This window comes from Mytilus edulis, chromosome 5, assembly GCF_963676685.1.
Source record: "Mytilus edulis chromosome 5, xbMytEdul2.2, whole genome shotgun sequence".
Lineage (NCBI taxonomy): Eukaryota > Metazoa > Mollusca > Bivalvia > Mytilida > Mytilidae > Mytilus > Mytilus edulis.
Window position 1 is genome coordinate 86459842 of NC_092348.1, and position 23846 is coordinate 86483687.

Consider the following 23846-nt stretch of genomic DNA (forward strand, 5'->3'; position numbering starts at 1 on the left):
AACCTTCATCACAAATCCATTCTATCAAAAATACTTACCGATTTTAAAAATTATTCTGTACCTATTATTTCTTATACCTATACAAATCCAATTGCAACTAAGCTATTCAATTACAGACACTTGTTACTACGAGTCTAAATTTTATAATTGCACTTGTATTAGTTCACCATTCATATATATTCGGTTGGCCACGTTATTTCTTCTCTACAAAATGTGATCCGTAATCCATCAAACTGGAAACACAACTTAAAAATTTATTCGAGGAATATGCAAAACGATGGATTAACCGCCAGAAAAAAGACGTATATACCTTTTTAAATTAAGGCCGTGAGGTTGTTGTTACAAATTTGAATGTAAAAATATACTGAATCTATGAATATCTATGCTACATCAAACTTTTCAGACCCACATACTGTAAAACACATGCAATACCTCCATAAAAAATAGTTTGTTGTCCCCTCTGAGAAAAAACCAAATTACATCGTTTCTTTGTGTAAATCCCATTACATAAACTGCTTAAAAAATGAACTAGATATTGACATTTTATTTGGAACATATATTCAATCGACACTTACCCTAGAGGTAATTCTGGCTTATCCTAGGTTTGTTCTATATTTTTTTTTTAAATCAATCAAAAATAAAAACTCGATCTTGCTTCACATTTTGAATAGCTAAACTGCATACGTGTTCTTACAAACCCGCTAACATGTTTAACCCCGCCATATTATGTATATATGTGCCTGTCCCAAGTCAGGAGCCTGTAATTCAGTGGTTGTCGTTTGTTTATGCGTTACATACTTGTTTTTCGTTAATTATTTTTAAATAAATAAAGTCGTTAGTTTTCTCGTTTGATTATTTTTACATTGTCATTTCGGGGCCTATAAAAGCTGACTATGCGGTATGGGCTTTGCTCATTGTTGAAGACTGTATGGTGACCTATAGTTGTTAGTTTCAGTGTCATTTTGGTCTCTTGTGGAGAGTTGTCTCATTGGCAATCATACCACATCTTCTTTTTTTATATATATATATTGCTAATTCGTCAGAGTGCTCTACAAAACGTCTTTGTTAATTATTGCCATCAATTTTCTTAAAGCTATCAAAACATGGCTTCAAAGTTTTTTGAGGTACTATCTATTCTAGAGATGGCATGATTCAGATGCGGGTACTTAAAAAAGCATCCATTGGTATTTAAATTATGTCAAGTTAAAGTATTTCATATAAAGAGAAAACAACAGAACAATTTAAATTATACAAATTTTGTTTAATAATTTTAACTTATTTCATATACATTGACACAATATCATTCATATTTGTCTATAAAAGTCTTATTGAGAATAGACCTTTATAACTTTGTCTCAGAAAATGAGTATTTTAGAATAAATACATTTCAAAAAGAATATATATATCGCTAAAGGGGGATAAATCCCGTATGTCTTAAACGATCATTGTTTTCTTTCTAACTGTTCATGTTTAGACTTTACTTTGATCATTGATCATTATTTTTAGAGATCACATAATCATGTTTTTTGACTACTTTAGAAATTGCATAATGTTTAGTTTTTTTTTTTCTTTCATTGACGGTACTTGTAATGTTTTAAATTAGAGGTTGAATTATCAACATTCCCTTTTACTCTTATCACAAGGGCGTTAAAGTGTAAAGTTCCAAAAAGAGGATTATTTAGACATATGACATTCATTTCAAAAATATGTTAAACATCCTACAAAAATGTGTTTTATCATATACTTAGACTAAATAACATATGATTTTTACTGTATGATAATAGCATTAAATTAACGTAAATTCAATATTTTTCGAATTGGTGCTTAACGGGCTGATATGAAAAGTTTATCACATGCTTCGAATTTGTTTCAGTAACGTTATCGCATGGCATTCCGGTGATACTCGGTATATCCCGAAAAATACACCTAAATGCTACGTTTTCAGTGACAAACATTACAAAGTCGTGTTCAAAATAATCAGTTGGATAAGGAACAATATATTGTGTAAAATAATAATAAACAAAAATTAAAAAACAAACAAATTATTAAATAAATGCATTTTTGTAAAGTTTCAAACATAATTTAGAAAGTTACTTTGAACTTTTCCAAACCGTATTCATTATGTATAGTGGTTGATTTTTTGTTTATCGTTTCGTAAATATCAAAATCGGTTTTTTTCTCTGTTGAGGCATATAGTAGAAAGATTTCATATCGAATGTACTAAATTTGGGGTCCGACGTTCGTGGAACTTTTCACTATTTGAACTTCTATTAGGGAACCACATAAAAGGATCAATATATGAATCTGTTATTTTTCTCCATTGTTGAAACGTATGATAAAAAAAATCATGTATTATCAGCCCGCGGTCAATATCAGCCCTCGAGCCATGTGGCTCTTGGTCTGATATTGAACCTAGGGCTGATAATGCTTGCGATATGAAAAATGCCATGTAATAATCTGATATTATTCTGTTTCAAATTGATTAAAAAGTGTGTTTCATTTAGATTTCTGAAGACAATATGGTCGATATTTGTTAAATGAGCAGACAACTAATAAAGACTTATTTTTTATATACCTTGTATCCATGAAAATAACATCTGCTTTAAGAGACAGATGAGCAAAATTTATAGACAACAATAGCTTACTGGGTTATAGTCTCAGAAATCAATCATTCATTACAATTCAAATGAACACAAATATTATGTCTGTACATTACGTAACTGTAAACCGCGCTTGTACAATACAACTCAATTTCAGCTTATCTCAACTGATTACAAAAACAGAAAAATATTTGTAACCAGTAAGAATAAGCAACACAATTATTTTAATTAGAGTAAGCTGCTTCAAATCAATACAAAGACATAAATTTTAATGCAATTTACAATGCATCTTTATTACGTGTATTTTCAAGGTTATCGGACATTCCTAACGTGTAAAAAAGATACGTCAGATGTAAAATTATTTTCGAGGTTCTGATTCATTTTGCAATAAACTGACTAATTATTCCACGTCTCCCGTTGTCAAAGGATCAAAAGATGAAGTCCAAACCCTTAACACACATTTTCTCAAATCCTAATTTAAAGATGTTCATTGTAAAAAAATAAACAATACATAAACAACCAGGTTTGAATGATAGGGTGTAGTTAACATCAATGAGTATATCAGTGAAAAAGTTTAACATAAAATGTAAGCAGATGAAAGATTTAAAAACCGTAAAAAATCCTCTATTTCAAGTATCAATAAATGCGTCTTAGGGTCTGGATAAAAATGAAGTAATCTGATTATCTTCTGGGAATTGTACATAAAGTTTTGATAATCAAAAGCAGCAGAGAAAATAAGTTTCCATCGGTAGCATTTAAAAAACGAAATTAAAGTAATCGTGTGTTTAATTTCAAGTTTGTTAAGGCATCCTGTAAAAGTCCAATCTATGATTAAAATTTCAAAACTCAACAGTTTTCACAAATATATTACGTATTGAAATAATGTTCATGACCTTTTATTTGTCTAGAAATTGTTCATATAAATTATATCGCTTATGAAAAGCACCCTTCATAAAACTGAAAATGAGACTTATCTGTCAACTATTAGTTTATTATTTAAGCAACACAAGATCAAGCGTTGGTAGAAATTCAATCAAACAAAAACAATTAAATTATGCTATATATAGTACACTGACGTTTAATACTTTATACATTACTGACCTCAAGGTGGCATTGATGCATACAAAGAATAGCTTGATATAACACAAGTATCCAGTAACATAATATAGGATGAGCAAAATGCTTGATATGGGATATTTAGGTAAGGAATGACTGTATCTAATAATTTCTTTTATGAAGAAATAACATCAAACATGTGGTAAATAACCCGTTATTTTAAAGTGTGCATCACATTTGTTTTATCTTTTTTCGAATAGACAGATAAATATCACAGTTATTTCTTACAATCTAATTTTAAATTCCATTTTAAACCGAATTAAACCATGAAAAAAAACGTCAATGATGTCACAGTCACACGACACAATTATGTCTCAGAGCTAATAAACATTACAACGTCAGCCAATCATAAGACGCGTTTCATCCAAAATTTGATAATTATTTGATTGAGTGTTATTTTTCTGGATGAAGAATTATCAAATTTTGTATGGGAATATTTGATAAATTGAGGATAAAAATACTAAAATGTTAGACAAATAGAACAAATACACCTCAAAATTGTTACGAAATATTTCAGAAGTTTATGTCTTAAAAATCATTTCAAATGCATTATGATCAATATGTACATGTTTAACAAAGTCTACAAATGTACATGGACAAAAATATAACATAAAAAATATAAAAATACAAATGATTACAAAATAATCAATAAAGTGTTATAAAAAGGATAAATAAATATCAGAGAATTAATAACAGTCATTCTTTATATATTTTGTAAAAATATGCAAAATATCTTTTCCTTTAGAAAAATATTGCTTGAATAAGTTCTTTCGTTTTGCAAACTACCTTGCAGATCATGAGTTCTGATGCATATTTATCAACTATATGATGCAAGCATTACAAGAGCAAGTGCTGATAAAAATGATCATATGAAACAAAACAAAAAAACACATCAATATATATATATGTATATTCGTATTTCTATGTGGTGTTTAGTAATGTGTATGTTCATCTTCATTCATCTTTAAAAGCAATATCTGATACTGAAACTAATGGTGAGTCCGAACATAAACGTAACTATGGAAACTTGATAGCTAGCCAGTGCTTTCCCAGTTGGACAGTTCTGTCCTTGACATTTCATAGTTTCTGAAATATAAAATAAAAATAACTTTGTAAGCGATTCAACCAAAATTAGATTTTGATTTGAGTTTTGTCGTAGTTAGCAAGGTGCTACGTTTCATAAAATATAATAGAATCAAATTCAGATTACAGAACAGAACCAAATGTTGGGACGTAAGCATGAACTGATTATAGTGCCACAAAACAGGACAAACAGTGATCTATTTAGTCTGAACAAGTTTTCAATTATCGTATTTTCAAAACTAAAATCACTACTGAATAATTAAAACTGTAGTAGAATTGATCACTTTAAGTATCCCAACATTAAGTATTCAGAACAGAAAGTTTAATTAAAATGAATATTCGCTTTTTTCAAAATACGGATAATTTTATATTAAAGGGTCTTGAAATCATTTCGATAGCTGCCAAACGGCTAATTTTTAACCTTTTTCAGCTGGACCAAATCACTCCTCTACTTTCAAATTCACGACCCTATTTTAGTTTACAGTGTAATTTTATTCCCCTGCTATTGGAAACATAAAACACGAAGAAAAACATTTGAAAGGGGTATTAAAAAAATTGACAAGTAACACACTGTTCACACTAGTATATTTGTACACGATAACTATGTACTCAGACCGTATGGCTTGTTTCAATCATAGGTACTATTCAGCTGTTAAACCATATTTCTTGAATCCTAGTGTACTAAAATACCACCTTTCTTATAAACAGTTATATTAGAATACCCCATGCCCCTTAATATCTGTAATGTTGGATTTAATTCATCTGAACCAATAGAAATTAATATTTAAAAACCATCATGGTTCTTAGTCATTTAAACAATACTAGAACACAAACGCGAAATCGCGGGCATATACAGCTTGAACTGTTGTAAAAGATATAATGTATGGTTAATATTATAAAAGGTACCAAAAGCCCTCTCCCTTTTCCAAAGTCCGATATTTGTTTCCCTTCTGTTAAATTTAATTATTTTCGTGTTTCTGGCCTCAGACCACAATTATTCTTCTCCTTTGCTACAATGCATCTTTTGGTAAAGGTCAATTAAATCAACAATTTGCACCGCTTCAAACATAAAATAAATGTAACTTTTTATATAAAGATCATTATTAGTCTAATAAAATATGCTTCTAGGACAATCCATCAGTGCTTTTTCTTTTGAGAGCCTTATTAACTTGCCAATGGTAGGATATGAATCTTTTATAAATGACTAAGACCGACTAAGGCTGATTTTAGGGTGGTCGGAGGGGCCCTGATCCCAAAATCCCGGGCTTAAAAACATTTAAAGAAATTCATTTCCCGAAATACCGAAATCGAAAAATATATTACCTGATCCCGTAAGGATCAATTCCAAAATCCCGAGCTTTAAAACACGCGATCTCGACGTCCCGAAAAAGGTACTGCCTCCCTCTAATCTCACCCTACTATCATTTTTGCCAAATCATTACTTTCACTTTCAACAATAGATGTTTATGCCCCATTTATTAGCATTATGTTTTATAGTCTGTGCATCCGTGCGTTCGTTCGTTCGTCCCGTCGTCTGTCCCACTTCAAGTTAAAAGTTTTTGGTCGAGGTTTTGATGAAGTTGAAGTCGAATCAACTCGAAACTTAGTAAATATAGTGCCGATGTGACATCCGTGTACTATGGACACATTCTTGTTTCCACATGTATTACTTATTTTAACATATATGCAACTGGTATGACCCATTAAATAATAAACATTTCAAAGAAAATAGTAGACAGAATACAGAGATGATCTATATATTAAAGTAGTATAATCGTATTTTACATGTAGATAAACCCGTAAAATAATTGTCCTCTCTAAGGAGGTATAATTGTGGTTCTTGTGATCTAAACACCATGATATAGAGAACGCTCTGATTGGCTTATTTATTTTTCATTTTTGTTATCTATCATACGAGTGGTTGTACTTGTGCATGTTTCAAACCGGAAGTCTTATCTATGACTAAAAGTCAGACGGACTCAATATCCGGACTTTTTTTTTTGCCGTTTTTTTTCAAAAATAACTCAATCTAAATAATCATAAGAATGGATGACAAATGCGACTATGCATGTTACCTATAGAACACAGAGGCATGATGATTATTTTATCGTGAAAGGAAGAGAAGCGACACACAACATGAGGTCTTTTCGTTTAATAGAATAGATACTTGGTAACTGTCTAAAACCTGAAATAAGTAAGCAATATCCTTTAACTTTACTGCTCACTATTAAAGATAATGTTCTCTTACTAAATATTACAAAATTTGGTGACTATGTTCACTATCCCATCGAACCTGAAATAAGGATACAACAAATATAGTTAACCTGCCTCATAACTTGACTTACATCTAAAAATTGACCATACCGGTCGGTTGAAACAAAACTATCCGATAAAAAAGATGATTTAAGCTTCCAAATTGTGAACTCTCTATTTCTTTGTACCAGCGCCAGTATACGGAGTACATATCTCCCAATTAATACGATATTCCCTAGCTTGTATTTTCTGAGATTACCCCAAGTTTATTATGGGGTTCGTGTTGCTTAGTCTTATTTTTCTATGTTATGTATTGTGTACTGCTTTCAGATTGTCTTTTTTCTTTTTATTCAAAGCGTTTTCAGTTTGTTTTTTATCTAAGCAGTTGAATGTTCATCTGGTATCTTGCCCGACCTCATAGAAGAAAGAATATAAATTTGGTAGTATTGCTGTTATAGTTTTATTTTTTATTTTATTATATTAAATGTGAACTGATATTTTATAACTAGTGCGTTCCCACCTTTAAAATATATTGTTGGTTTTTTAATCAATGTTAAGCTGTTCCCTTTATACAGTAAATAACAATAAACCATAGGGTTTAGTTTGAAATGTTAATTTACAATTTCAACAGCAAGGAAAACAGTCAACATTAAATGTCTGTTTAGTTCTTCACACTCCTGTCCACCTCCTAAATATATGAAATGATGTATAAACCAATCACAGATAGCCAGCTATTCTCATCTCTATGTTATGTTCCCTTCATAAAATGGCTGCGCCCATGAAACTTTATTACCTTAGTACATTGTACATGTTGTAATATTCACCTGGATAAATAACGATGCACGCTTGATAAAGATAATTTGTCTAGCGAAATGTTGCATTTATTTTTATGATTTTGTTAATATTTTAAACATTCATAAAATAACAAACTAAATAGTCCTCCCTTGGAACTCATGCTTCTGAGATACCGTCACCCCAAATCGCCGGCACTGTATCCTACGTGCGAGACCAATCGACCACCTTGGCCTCACAATACCCATGCTTTCGGTGGCCGGGTGTTACCTTACCTTGTCAGTTCTAATATAGCGTCGTAATATAGCATATGATATATAAGGCATGAAGCTGATATTGTTACATATTAGCTTAATTATCTATTGTCAAGGATCCTACAAATTAATGCAATATACAGTCACAGAAATAATGATATTTATAAGTACGTCTGAACCAGTGACAAATCTACAACAGATTTATTCATCGGATCACCAGCAGTGATGGTGATACATGACTGTGTACATTCTGTTTATACAACTCATCTAAACATCAGCCCAACAATGTGAGATCTGTACATGGCTGCGTAAATTCTGTATAAAATTTGTTTCGCGATTTGTTTTGTTTTTCCCTCGACGAGATTCGAACTCATGCTACTGAGATATTGTGATACCAAATCGCCTGCACTGTATCCGACGTGGTAGACACTCGATCATATTGGCTTCATAATAACACAGCTTTCGGTGGCTGATGTTTGCCTGCGTCGTCAGTTTTATATAGCGTCTTCATGTACTCTATGATATATAAGACATGAAGGTGGTATTGTTACAGATCAGATAAATTATCTATTGTAAAGGATTTTACAAATTAATGCAGGATACAGTCACAGAAATAATGATATGGTTTTGAACGTCTGAACCAGTGACAACTGTACAACATATTTATCCATCGGATTACCGGCAGTGATTTTGATACATGGCTCTGTAAAAAAGGTTTTTGACGGGGAGCTTAATACCACAATTTACGATAAAAGAGGTGATTTTTCATTTCCTATTGTTAACTATTCATCTTAAGATATTGACGTTTCCTTGTCACCATCTTATAGTGTTTATATATTTCAACTTACCCAAATCGCTCGTGTATGTAACAATATATTTTATTTCAACGAAATAAATCTCTGTATCACTAATAACATTGGCTAAGGTATAGGGGGAAGGTTGAGTTCTCACTAAACATGTTAAATCCCTCCGCATTTTTTTAGCTTGTCTACTCTTTGGTCGGGTGGTAGTCTCTTTTACATATTCTCCATTTCATTTCTCAATTTGATGTGCATGTTATAATGTGTCACTGAATGGATTTAAATAATGTCAACAGTATCACGATAAAGTTGGTCACTTGTTATAGCTTACTTTGCACAGTTAAAACACAAGTCGTTTGTGGCCAATCCTCGTAATCCCAATTTGGAAGATAGATCTGACATGTATAATTCCCTGCATCAGTCTCCATTAATGATCGAATAATGAGTTGGTATATGTCGCTATCGTTTGATCTGTATTTCACCACATCATATTTCATTTGCCCTCCAACAACTTCATCAATAAGAACAGTTTCATCAGAGGATATGTTTTTTGGGGGACCAGTTGGTGATGTCTGTTTAATCCATTGTACCTGTTGGAATATAATTTAATACTGTTAAGAATATTATGGTGTCTTCCTCAATCTTGGATGTTGATATACCAGAAAACAATCGGTCTTGATCTTTAACAAAATTTGCAAATTTTGAGAGCAGTAGGTAATACATCCAAGTTGATTTGAAAAAGTTGTAAAAGTTTTTAAAGTTGACTATCTGAATTTAATCGAAACTGAAAATTTTAGCTTTTTTCTTACCTATTAATTGAATCTATAAATTTAACAGCAATACACCAAACTATCAAACAACCTAATATGTTATTAGATCAAAATACAATTGAGATTTCTATAAAGTTCCAAATATATAAATTTTTCAAAAGTTACTATCTGAAATTAGTCCAAACAGAAAATTCTATCTTTTTTATTCTTAAATAAAAATTGATCGAAATGAACCAAGCTACCAGTTTGTTTAGACATATTTTGTGTGCCTGCAAAAGAAATTTCCTACACACCAATAAAATTTATGGCAAAATTTTTCCTATAAAGTTATGGCCCATCCACTATACATATTAAATAAAGTTCTCGAGAATCAAAATATTTCCCCAATAAAGTGCTTGCCTCGCCCCACTTTGCAATTCATCTGACAGATATTGAACGGTCCCTTAATACATAAAAAATACATGGGTCAGAAACCACGCCTACCATTAGTTTCTTCTGTAATAGTTTTGTCATTTTAAACAAGCACAAATAAAGGGTAGATAGATTTCGTTGTTGTAAGCATGCTAAATATTTTTTTTTTAAAAGGTATTTGTCTACCAATTGACAAAGACAAATCTTCGCACCTAACGGACATTTATTTTTATTTTTATTTTTTTATTTTAAGGATAAATAAAGGCAACAGTAGTATATCATAGGTCGAAAGTCATAAATCGATTGAGACAAAACCAAATATGGTTTACAAACCAAAAGCGAGGGAAACATATCAACTATAAGAAAAAACAACGAAACAACAGAAACGCTGAAGTGAAGAAAAAACAAACGACAATGCAACACACACAGAAACGAACTATAATTGTTAATTTCTGTGTCATTTGGACTCTAATTGTACAGAGTTGTCTCATTGACAATTATACCACATCTTCTGTTTTATTTAAGATGACACCTGCCATTTTTCCGACTTGGTACAGGATCGGACATTCTAAGAAAAAAAGATACGTTTATAGTAGATTATATTTAGATGTACCTTTGCTATGAAATGCAGTAAATGTATAATGGAACAATTCAGGTATGCTGTTTGACCTTGTTTCTTAACCTCTGGTAAAATATCATCCACTATTTCTGGTCTTGCAAAAATAAATGAAAAGTATCAAACAATTGTATGTATAATGTAATAAAAAAAGAAAAAAGATCTACTTGAAATCTTTACAAAGCAGTACCAATTCTCATTCTTTAATTAATACGGTTGTAAATTTTGCTAAACCTCTTCCCGTTGAAGATTGACTTGAAGAATCTGTTGGGTTTGTATGACCTAATTTGTTCTTACATACATTGTCAGACACTTGACATGCTGTTCCCTGTTATTATATAATCATAAAAAAGACGGCTAGTTAAATAGCCAGAGATTAATTAAGAAATAATTCACGAAAGCCATAGATTTGTTGGAAATTTACACATGGCCTGGGCCGTGATATTCGAATTTTATCCTGAGCGTTAGAAATGTACTTACCCGAGCAAAATATTGACGACATGGTTATCAAAGGTACCAGGATTATAATTTAAGACGCCAAACGCGCTTTTCGTCTACATAAGACTCATACGTGACGCATAGATCAAAATAGTTGTAAATCGAAACAACCATAAAGATGAAGAGCATTGAGGACCGAAAATTCCCAAAAGTTGTGCCAAATACGACTAAGGTTATTTATTCCTAGGATAAGAAAATCCTTAGCTTTTCGAACCAATTAAAGTTTTGACAACAGGAAATTTATTAAAATGACCGAAAGAAAGACTGCAGTTAACACATTGATCATTGCAATAATTTTTTCAGAAACATTAATTCAGTAAAACTCTAATTTCAACTTATTTCATATTTCAGGTCTCAGGTAAACATTCTTTGGTTCAGACTGTCGCTTATGTGGTAACTTGGTATTTCAGCAGGTAAATGAATGACCCGTCTATGAATCAATCAGTTACATTAATACAAATACAACTTTCTTTATAAGGTTAAGCAGTATTGATGTGTAAAAAGATCAGGCAATGCAGTCTCTGAAAACCTAACTATAATACTAAAGTAACGAGGTCCAATTTCGGAAATATAGTAATAATTGGCAAAAAAATATTTAACACTAGAACACACCCGCGATCTCGGCAAAGAGTCTTGTTATAGATCTTTTTCGTAAATTTTGAACTTTATTGATTATGTTATCATGCATAATATTGAGACTTAAAAAATAAAGGGAGATAAGTGAAAAAATTATGTATGGTAAAAATGTGATAATATACATGTAGTGTTAGTGCACTTCAATGTAATTATGTACAAGATAAGTTATTTGTTTGGGGTATTCTTGTCGATGAAAATTAATGTATCACATTTTATTGTCCTTATTTTGTTTTTTTAAATGAAATATTTAGAATAGTATATTTCCAATAAAATGTAACCATTGAAAGCATTCCTTGGTATCAAAGCTTATGATGAGTAAAAAAAAATGAAAACATAGAAAAATCAAAGCAGATGGTTTTTATACAGCAACTAGTTGTGTTTATTTCCTAAATATAGTAACACAGCTTTATTTTGTGCAACGTTAATTTCATCATGGAACACTTTTTCCACAGTCAAGGGTTCATTAATCTTAAACTTCGTACTTTATTTGGCCTTTTTAACTGATTCGAGCGTCACTGATGAGTCTTCTGTAGACAAAACGCGCGTCTGGCGTATATACTTAATTTAGTCCTGGTATCTATGATGAGTTTATTTATCATTAAGGAATGCAAATAAGTTTGAAATGTGTTACAATTTAGATAGCTATGCGTTTATTTATTTAAGTTGCAGTTAAAAAGCAGTTTTAGGTCAATGTCAGCAAAATATCAACTATTATGTATAACCTCGCCCTTTCCCAGTTTCTCGGCCTCATACAATTAGGTTGATATTTTTCTTATATTAATCTAATATCGTATATTTACATAGCTCCAACAGATGGACAGTTTTGTCCTTGGCATTCAGTAGTTTCTGAAATGTAATATTGATACGTACTTTTAAAGCTGTATAAACATATTTCATATTTCTGATAATTTTTTTACAGATAAACCTTACAATTATACTTTTATTTCTTCCAAATCTACGATTTTTCAAAATTATTGTGTGAATTCTGGTTTGACTTAAATGATACGACTAGAAGCAGAATTATTACTGGTTTATTCGTTTATTTTTACTTTCTGTTTGAATAAATACGAGTCGCAAAACAAAACAATTGTAAAAGATGCTGACTATCACACAATAAGATACTAAAATTTCTGTTTGGAGTAATTCTGTTAATGTCTTTGAAGTTTTGAGATAGTACAGGAATACTTGTCTGTGTTCATGATAGACTGCATATGTAATAAGAAATCAAGGAGACCAACGTAAACGCAAACCCTCGCAAAATTAAGATGGGCCCGAAAATGAAACTGAGATGAAAAACAACAACAAAAGGGTTTAAAATGACGATCCTAATAACTCAGAGTCGGCAGTTTTATATGCAATTAATACTTTGACAGAGAAAGTGAATTCCGTTTTCGATTCTCTAAGTAGTCGTATGGATAATCTGGAGAAGAAATTTGAGGACGGATTATCGGAAAAGATAGCTGATGCTGTACGCAAGGTCGTGCATAATAAATTTGGTCAAGATATCTCCAACTTCAAAAAGCATATAAATCAGGACATAGGCAATATAAAATCTGATTTCGATAAACTCTCAAAATCTTACGCAGAAGTTGCAAAACCATCCGAAAATAATAAGAAATGTAACATTGTTATTAAAAACCTAGCCCCGTGTACGATAGAGATAAATGATCCATCTGCCACGATGAACACTGTTAATAAGTTATTACGAGACGAATTAAAACTAACGCGCATCAAAGATAGTCAGGCAAAAAGGTTAACACATAAAGGCAAAAACAAGACGGGTTATATTACAACGGTAGATACATTTGAACAAAAGCAAAAACTTATGAAATCAAAATCCAGTTTAAAAAAGTCTAAGAATTTTGCAAACGTTTATATTGAAAATGATCTTACACCTGAAATGCGCAATAAGGACAACAATTTACGGAAAATTATTAAAATGGTTGGAAAAGAACGGAATTTGAAAGTTTTTGGTGGTAGAATCCTCCCGAATAAAACAAGTTAGGAAAACGTCAGGCTTGGTGTATGGAACGTAAATGTTTGGTCTAAATATAAAAATTCTGATACTTCTAGGATTAGAGTAGTATTTCGAATTTCCTTAATTTGGATATAATTGGTGGTTTTGAAACCTTCTTAAAAAACGATGATAATATTGAAATAAGTTGTTATCAATGGTATGGCCATAATAGAAAGTTTAAAAATGAAGAGAGGATCTGGTGGTGTGGGTGTGTTGATAAAGGATGAAGTCTTGGATAATTTCAGTGTTTCAATTCTTGATAGTTCAGTGGAAGATATTTTGTGGATTAAATTATCACATACATATGATGATTCAAATAATATATGTTTCTGTGTTTGCTATTTACCACCGGAAGGGTCAAGCCGTTCAAATGATGGTGAACAATTCTATAGTGATCTGCTACAACAAGTTTATAGCTATCAAAATGAAGGCTTTGTGTATATTGGTTGAGATGTTAATTCTAGATGTGGGAGCGAGCTGGATTACATACAAGGTGTGGATAATATTAATGACAGAGAAAAAATTGACGTTATTAGTAACAAGTACGGTGATCTTCTAATTGACTTTTTGACCAGTTGTAACTTGTGCATGCTAAATGGTCGTGCTGATGGACGGTCAGTTGTTGACTATGTCTTTACATCTCATGAACAGTTAGACATGTGTACAAGCTGTGACGTTTATTAAATGTCAGACCTAATAGTCGATACTGGTTTGAACTTTCAGAAGTCCATCCCGGACCATGGATCAATAGTGTGGACTGTAAACGTTAAGAAAGGCATTGCATGCGATACGAGTAATATTGGACAAGCACCAAATAAAGATAGACCCAGGTTCAATTTGAAACGCTTCCCATTGAATTTTCTTGACACCAATACACACATTCAAGATACTATTGACAAAAATGAACACGAACTAGTCACAAATAAAGACATTAATAGTGCATTACAGAGTTTGTTACTTTAATAGAAAAAGAGATGAAAGACACAGTTCCCTTATTGGAGACCCCAACAGGACCAAGTTCGAATAAAAGGAATAAATCGCTTCGAAAATCATATTGGACTGAAGAAGGAACCTCATAATGGAATAAAGTGTGTATTGAAGAAAAGCAGTGGTTGAAATGCAAAAACTGCACTAATCTGAGACGTAAACTAAAACAGGAAGTTTGTAATATTCGTAATCAGTTCGATAAACTAATTAGAAATACTAAACGTAAATTTCAATTAAAGGAGCAGGATAATTTGACTAAACTGTTTCAAAGTCACAACACTTAGGAGTTTGGAAATACATTGGTAATATTGGTATTGCGAATGAACGTCGCCAAAACATTCCATTCAAAGTATAACAGATGAAGGCTTTATTAGTGATGTTGATGTTGTCCTGGACAAATGGAAAACGGATTATGAAAAACTATTTAATTTTGGTAATAATGGCAACTTTGATAACAATCATTTAGACTGGGTAAAGGGAAACAAACATGTTTTCCCGACTAGGAACTGTGACACTTTGAACTGCCCTGTTACAATACAAGATGTCATTGACGCTGTAAATAGAACTAAATTGAATAAAGCAGTCAGCTTTGACTATATTCCTGCGGAAAGTTTTCGCAATAGCATATGTATAGACCTGTTATTTAAACTCATTTCATTCTGCTTTCACAATGATAAAGTGCCTGATTTATGGTTAAATCGAATTATTAATCCTATTCTAAAAAATGATAGTGGTTGTAAATTCGATCCTATGTCATATAGAGGTATTTTTGCTGACATTTTGAATAATCGTTTAACTAAATAAATGGCTTGATGAAAATGAAATTTTATGTGATGAACAGAACGGTTTTCGAAAAGGTAGAAATTGTACAGATCATGTTTATGTATTAGATAATATTGTCAAAAGCAGAAAAATGCAAAAAAGGATACATTTGTATGCTTTGTTGACGCAAGGAAAGCATTTGATACTGTTGGTAGAGTCAGTCTACTATTTAAATTGAGAAAAATTGGTATTAACGGTATATTTTTAAATTGTATTACTTCTTTATACAGAAAGATGATTTTATTTTTCATGTGCCTGTTTTTGTGCCCATTTCTCGTTCTTGGAGTAGGGAAAAAAACTAACGTATCCTACGTCGCAAGTTTTTTATCCTGAATTGCGCTAGGGGCGTGCAATTACGAACACTTCGCCTTAATTCAATCATATTTGTTATCAACCTGTCCCAAGTAAGGGGTCTGTAAATCAGTGGCTGATGGTTTGTTCTTCAATTATGTTATTGTCATACTTTAGCTTACTAATGTTTTGAAAAATTGGAAACTGGAAAAAGCTTACTATAAAAGTGATAATTGTGGTATGATTGCCAACACAACTTAAACACTATCTACGAATTTCTTAACATACCAACGTCTTCTTCACTATTTTCCTTTCTAAGAATATCCTCATAAATATCTATGATGCACACAACTTAATAAATCCTAGACAATGACCTAAAGCAGACACGACAATTTGCGATACATATAAATAAACTCATCATTGATATCCGGACTAAATTTTGTATTATACACATACCAAAAAGTTGAAATTGAGCTTGATTTTCTCCGTGTTCATTTTTTCCTGTACAATAATAATCTCCATAATCATTTCCTTGTACATTTTTTATTTCAAGAGTGTACCATTTTTCATCAGCTTTCAATCTCTGATCATCTTGCTGTTCTAATTTATATTTGTCATTATCCTGAATTTGATCTTTTTCCCGTGTTGCTTTGTTTTCTTTGTACCATATAACTTCTGCTCTAGGATTAGCTAAGAATATAAATAATACATTTATTAATAATAACGGCATTTAATCATTTTGGACATGGATCCAACTTAAACATAAATTGTCTATCTTATTATTTAATTGCAACATTTATGCTCGTAAGTAAAGTAAAATATCAAAAACTACCGAACTTCGTGAAAACTTCGAATAGAAAGTACCTTTTCAAATGACAAAAAAACTCGAGCTCATCATACGAAAGGAAAACAACTGTCAGATTCCTCATTTGGATTCGACATTTCGAAAATGGGAGTTTTTAAATGGTTGTATAACTAGCTTAAACTCTCGCATAAGACAGTCGCGTAGAATTCCATATAACTGAATGATAAAATTGAGAATAGAAATGGGGAATGTGTAAAAGAGACAACAACCCGACGATAAAACAGACAACAGCAGAAGGTCACCAGCAGGTCTTCAATGCAGCGAGAAATTCCCGCACCTGGAGGCGTCCTTCAGCTGGCCCATGAACAAATATATATACTTGTTCAGTGACAATAAACGCCATACTAAACTCCAAATTGTACACAAGAAACTAAAATTAAAAATAATACAAGACTAACAAAGGCTAGAGACTTGGGACAGGCGCAAAAATGCGGCGGGGTTAAATATGTTTATGAGATCTCAACTCTCCCCTATACCTCTAGCCAATTTAGAAAAGTAAAGCATGAATCCAAAGATCGTACTATCTGGACACATGTGTTGATATTCCAAAACCGGTATTCTTATATCAGAAACCAAAAACAAAATATATATAAAAAGGTAGGCATATAACATATAAAAAAAATTAAATAATCAATTTTACAAACCATCATCATTGTTCAAACTAATTGTTACGGTAGATTAAATTCTCAAAACTTGCCTGCTACTAAGCACTCTAATTTTGCATGAAACCTCCGATTCTGTGCCTGACCTACGGTATCCTGGACAGCTGTACAGTAAGGAGCAAATGTAACTACAAGCTGTATTGTGTAAGATGCTGGTGGTTTAACATTGTTATCAGCAATACAGATAAACTGTCCACGATCTGTGGCATTGATTTGGTAAACCTTGTAAATTCCACCCTGAAAGTAATTGAATAATATAATTCCATATTTTTGAAGCAGATCTCATAAATGTGATTACTGTTGTTATTGCTGTTTAGTCACATTTCTTGAACAAATCACTAGCTGATTACTATCAAAATAAATGTGGAACGAAGTTAAACGCATTATAGATATCAGGATTGAACTTTTATATCACGCGCCAGACGCGCGTTTCGTCTACAAAAGAATCATCAGAATAGAACAATGTTAAAAAGACCAAATAAAGTACGAAGTTTAAGAGCGTTGATGACCAAAAATTCCTTAAACCATTAGTATATAATATTCAATAAAAACGATGAATTAAAATAGTTCATATAAAGTGCAGATATAGAATTCCTAATATTATGTATTAATGTTTGGAACATATATGAAGTGCCATCACGACACAACGGGTGCTAATGAATTAACTGTATTTAAATAATCCTTCAGAAGGATAGAGGCACAAAATAATAAAATTGAGTTTGGAAATGGGGAAAGTGCCAATGAGACAACCACCCGACCAACGAGCAGATAAAAGCCAAAAGCCACCAATGGGTCTTCAAAGCAGAGGGACAATTCCACAGCCAGAGGCGTGCTTTAGTTGATCCCTGAACAAAAATGTATATTTGTTTAGTGATAATGGACGTCATACTAAACTCCGAAAAAAGTAACTTAAATTAAAAATCATACATGACTAACTAAGGCCAAAAACTCCTGACAAGGAACAGTATTTTTTTTATATCTAAAACCTTCCTCCTATATCTCTAGCCAATGTAGAAAAAACAAACGCACAAAATTATACAAAGATTAAAACTCTGTAAAAAAAGAAGTCCAAGTCCGATGTCAGAATAGGTAGCAAAAGAAAATAACCAAAATGACAAGAAACTTAAATTTACAAAGGACTACTAGCAGTTACTGATTTGCCAGCTCCAGACCTCTATTACACTGATTGAAAGATTATCATATGAATATCAAGCCCAATCTCTCCCGGTAGGGGTTTATTATTATACCATCATAAAATATATGAGAAGAGCATAACCCGTGTCATGCCAAAAACTGGTTTTCGAATAAAAACTGTCATGCATCAAAGAGAAATAATATATGTATACTGTCAAATGTCATGGAAAGTCCTAATCAATGTCATAAACAAGGCCTTATGTGGTAAATGAATGTGAAAGTCAAAGTTTATAATCAAACAGCACAGTTACATGTAATGCACTTCATATGTTTTTCTATAGTATATTAGTAAGAGTCATTAATTATGGTTGAGCTCTTTCATGTTTTATTTCATTCGGTTAATGTATTTGGGCTTTTGATTTTGCTATTAGATTTTACTTTTAATGGATGGTCGAAAACATAAAGGGTACCAAAATAATACCTACAAGAAGCAACGATGAAAATTTTCCCTGTTTACGATAATTTCATTAAAAAAAAACATAATATTGTCTGTATATAGCTACAGTTCTGGAAATATTTTTTTTGGTGCAAAATAACCTAATAAATTAGTAAAAAAAAAAGGAACATTTTGTATTAAACAAATTTTAAACATATGTTTACAAGCATTTTGAATTTAGTGGGATACCTTGATTAACTTTTCAGAATATCTAAATGTGACTGTCCATCAAAATGTAAGTTTACGGATATATCAAAATACATTATATCATTTATATATAGTTGTATCTAGAAAAAAATATACTAAAATTAACGTTTGATACAGTTTATGTATACCTATCTATTTATTTCTCTATTAAAATTGCTAAGATAAGGCCCCAATTTCTCTACTTTGCATTTGAAGTTCGTGTAGAACTGTTGCTTTTATTTATACTATGTTATATTAAGTACGTTGTCGAATTAATATATATATTTATATAAGTCCGACACAAACAATTTTTATAACGTTGTTTCTGTTTTGTTAACCCTTTTTTGGTAGAGCTTCTTTATATTTACTCTTTGTTTATCAAGAAAGTGAATACTATAAACTTTTTTTAAAAACATCGTTTTACAATTCGTAACATTGTGTATTGTCATTACTAGTAACTAACCAGTACATTTTTATGACACCGCCGTACACGACGGGGGCTTTAAGTGATAACCTTGGCCATCAGTATTTCTGTCTGTTTGTCCTTCCGTCAGTCTCCCTTCCCATTAAAAAATATGGTTTAGTAACAACCAAATGTTACTTCCGGTTTGACAAATGACACTTCTGGTAACATTTGATAGTTTACATGAAACTGATTCCAAAAATATACAAAGTTCAATATACTTTTTCGGTAAATAAGTAAAGAAATAGCGACTTCCGGTTTACACCAGGTCCATTCCCGTTAGTTTTGTCGTGGTCAAGTGGCTTGCAATGTAATCAAAAAGTTCCATGGCTTTATAAAGTATCCATATGAGCTAAAAGCAAAGGTCAAAATCTAGAACGTCAAATTCATAATCCTGGTACCTTTGATAACTATTTACATATGACCTTGAGCCCAATTTAAAAAAAATCAAGGATTTAATCACATATGGATAATGAGTTGAATCACTATATGCCTAAGTTTTAATATAAGAGGGGAGAAAACTCCAATGTTAAAGTTAGTGTACCCTTTCAAACAAAATGTATGCGTTACGAAATGTCGCAATTCATAACTTACTAAAACATGTTGTCGATATCTTATACGTTTTTTTAAACGTGAAAATAATTTAAAAATATGAATTTTAAATATGACCTTGAACTCTGACCTTTACCTTATTTTCTTTCTTTTTTTGGACAAGGACCTTAGATCGAAAGACCCTAGGTCTCTATCACTTATGGTTTACAAGTTAGGAATGCAAATTCTCTATAACAAATGCATAAGGGGAAATAACTTTCATTTGGTGTTATATAATATTTTGTGAAACACACATGTCACTATAATAAATAATTTACTTACTTACTTACTTACTTACTTATATATGGAGTGTTTGTATCGTTACGGCCAAAATTGGCAAAATAAATTTGTCGATTTCCTCAACAGTTAAAGAGGGGATGCATTCACAAGAAAAGCTGTGTTCGGGGAGATAACACTTACAAGGAAAAATAAACGGTTAATCAGGGTTAGTTTCACAAAGAGTATAAACATCAAAGCGACATTTTGCAAAACAAATGTGACACACAAGAAATAAAAGTGGCGGAAGAAGAAAGAAAATCAGAACAATTACAGTAGGTCTTTCCACAGAAAAATAAACAGACCTAATTAATAAAGATGGCAACACACAATGTGATAATACTTCGGATTGATTGATTGATTGATGTTTCCTTCTTGCTGCATTACCCACAAAATTCCTTTATCTTGGTAAGACCTATTTCTTATTTTTTATTCCAGAACTGATCCTATAAATAGAGGTCCCTTTTAAAAAGTTGTTGTCCCCTAGAGAGACATACATTTATATTGAAAAAGTATATATCGGTGTATTATGTCTGTAATCTTTAAAAAAAAAACAAAAAAAAACCAATTAATTTAATAACATTTTATCTCTTTTGTAAATACAAAGACTTTTGATTTTTGATTATTTTGCATTTAAATCGCTAAAATTTTAAGATTTCTTATCTCCTTTTAATTTTTCCTTGGACTTTCCGTGTAGACTTTTCCTCGCAGTTCTGTATTTTTGTTATTTACCTTTTTTCAAGTATTCATATTTGCCTGGAAAGAAGCCGTTTTCTTTTAGAACCAGGATACAATTTGCAAATGGCAAAACAATGTGTTAATTTTTTTAAGAAGAGTACTATACAATAGTTGGTAAATAAACTAGTGTGATAATAATAATGTTCCTGTGTGATGCAGAAGAGGGGAGAAACATATCTGAGGGAGAGTCAAAAATCAGATATTCACGTTACTGAAATGAAAGAATTCAAAAAGGCGATGGCTGAATTATGCAATATCTATTTAATGTACTGTGTCAAACTTATTTCTATGTTAATATACTCTAATTAAAACAACTCAATATAATCACTACTTATAGTAACACGCACACAAGTCAGATTTGTTTTGTATTTAGGGTAATACTTCTTAATAGAATACATATAATCAATTGTATACTCATTATTTCGATTGGCACAGCTGTTGCAGATAATATAGAAGTTGAAGAAATTTATAAGAAATTCAGAGAAAAAACATGTCCAACAAGAAAAATGTAAAAACCAAACAACGGTCTGCAAAATATCATTACATAAAACTATATATGTTTTTGTTAATTAAGGTCAAAAATAATTACACATTGGAAAAATCAGGGGGGGGGAGGGATTATAACCATTCTATAACTGCAGTACACAACATGTATGGAAAATTCTGTTAAGCTCAAGGTATTTTTGGTTTCAATTTTTGTCTATCTGTTTGACGTCACCATACAATAAGTCTTTGTTTTTTCTTTGTCTAACCTTATCAAAAACTGGCATTAGAACCTTATGTCTTATGTTTTGCCTTACCCTGTGCTGGAATCCTCCATTAGGTAGTGGGAATCCATCTGCTCTTTTCCATGTAATATTTGGTGCAGGATTTCCTTGAGCCTCACACAACAGTGTGATATTCTGTCCTTCATTGACAGTTATACTGGCAAGACTGTCATTTTTTATAGTAGGAGGAACTAAAACGTTTGATAAATATCGTGTTAATCAAAATTGAAATTATGTGTATTATCAATAAAAAAAAATAATAAATAAATCCCGTGCCTTCTAAAATTTTCATGTACAACTGTTACGTACAATTAACAGCTTTTAATCATACATGTATTTTCTATCTAGTGAATTAGGTTTTATGGTCATTTATATGTACAAGGTATAACAAAAATGCAAATTCATAAAGGGGAAGTCAATTATAAAAAAAGTCAAAAGGTATCATTTGACGAAAATTGGTTAGCATTCCAAATAGACAATAAAAGTTAATGTGACAATCATTGAGATCTAACACACTGACATACAACAAAACTGACTTAACAAATGTACTTTAACTTTTTACAATATAATTTTGACGAAAGCGGTCCGGAAACTCCATAAGTGAGTTACTTCCCCTTCTGTATATTAGATGATTTAAATGTAATTGTAATTAGTAAATCATAAGTGATAGAGACCTAGGGATTTTGATTTAAGATCATTTGTCAAAACAAAACAAAATAGGGTCAAGGTGAAAAGTCAAGGTATTTTTTTTAATTTGGATTTCGGCTTATTTTCACCTCTTTTCAAACACCATATCAGATATTGAAAACATATTTTTACTTAATTGTAAGTTGCAACATGTCGTAATACAAACATATTGGTTAAGAGGATACGTTAACATTAAATTCCACTTGTATTCAAAATATGCATATGTTGAAATATCTCATTAACCAAATATAATTAAAACCTTGGGTCTTCTGAATCGAGTTCTTTGGTTGATGGCATTGACATTGAGCTCAAGGTCATAGGTTTATTTGATGTTCTAGATTTTGACCTTCGCAATTACCTCATATGTGTACATGATAAAGCCATGGGACTTTTTACAATAAGTTTCAAGTCATTTTACCTTGAAAAAACAACCGAAAATACCTTGAATTAACCGGAAGCAGCCTTGTTCTGTACTTTATTCACATAAAAGTAAATAGAACCAGATATTTTTGGAATGAGCGTGAAGTAAACATTAAAAAAAAAGCGGAAGTAACATTTTTTTCAAACCGGAAGTAACAAACTATCTCCCTTTTTGAAAACAATAAGCATAGAAACCAGTTATTTTTGGAATCAGCGTACCACAAGCTATCATTTGACGCTGGAAGGACATTTCAAACCGAATTGTACTACTTTCATATCAAAATACATGGTTTTTGGTGGAAAGACCTTCAACTGTTCTCTGAACAATTGGTTTTCAATTTATATATGTATACGATTTATCATATTTTTCCATCATAAATATGAATATAAATGTCACAGGTTACTAAGAATTAACCCATTATACAAAAGGTGTAATACCACCAATTAAAAGTCCCTATCTGTTCAACCAAATTTTGCAATTTGCACAGCTTTCTAAATATTTTACCTTAAGTTTAACTTCATAGAAACTAGGTATATCCTGAATTGTACAGGTGTCACCTTTAAAAGTATTAACTTTGGCTCGAATATTCACTTACAATATATATAAACCCTTGT

General features: G+C 31.5%; 1 protein-coding gene across 2 annotated transcripts in view; it reads right to left on the reverse strand.

Moving 5' to 3' along the window:
* Positions 1 to 1246: 1246 nt before the first annotated feature.
* Positions 1247 to 23846, reverse strand: part of LOC139524690 (lachesin-like) — a 34745-nt gene continuing 12145 nt past the window's right edge. Inside the window, exons 4-11 of one of the 2 annotated variants that reach the window (XM_071319689.1) lie at positions 22158 to 22315; positions 17509 to 17710; positions 16403 to 16636; positions 12630 to 12675; positions 10693 to 10792; positions 9230 to 9488; positions 4285 to 4802; positions 1247 to 4216 (exon numbers count right to left, since the gene is read on the reverse strand). In XM_071319689.1, coding sequence (XP_071175790.1) covers positions 4681 to 4802; positions 9230 to 9488; positions 10693 to 10792; positions 12630 to 12675; positions 16403 to 16636; positions 17509 to 17710; positions 22158 to 22315 — 1121 coding nt within the window. In that variant the 3' untranslated portion in view covers positions 1247 to 4216; positions 4285 to 4680. Of the gene's footprint in view, positions 4803 to 9229; positions 9489 to 10692; positions 10793 to 12629; positions 12676 to 16402; positions 16637 to 17508; positions 17711 to 22157; positions 22316 to 23846 lie in introns of both variants that reach the window. The other variant, XM_071319690.1, reaches the window with a different exon arrangement.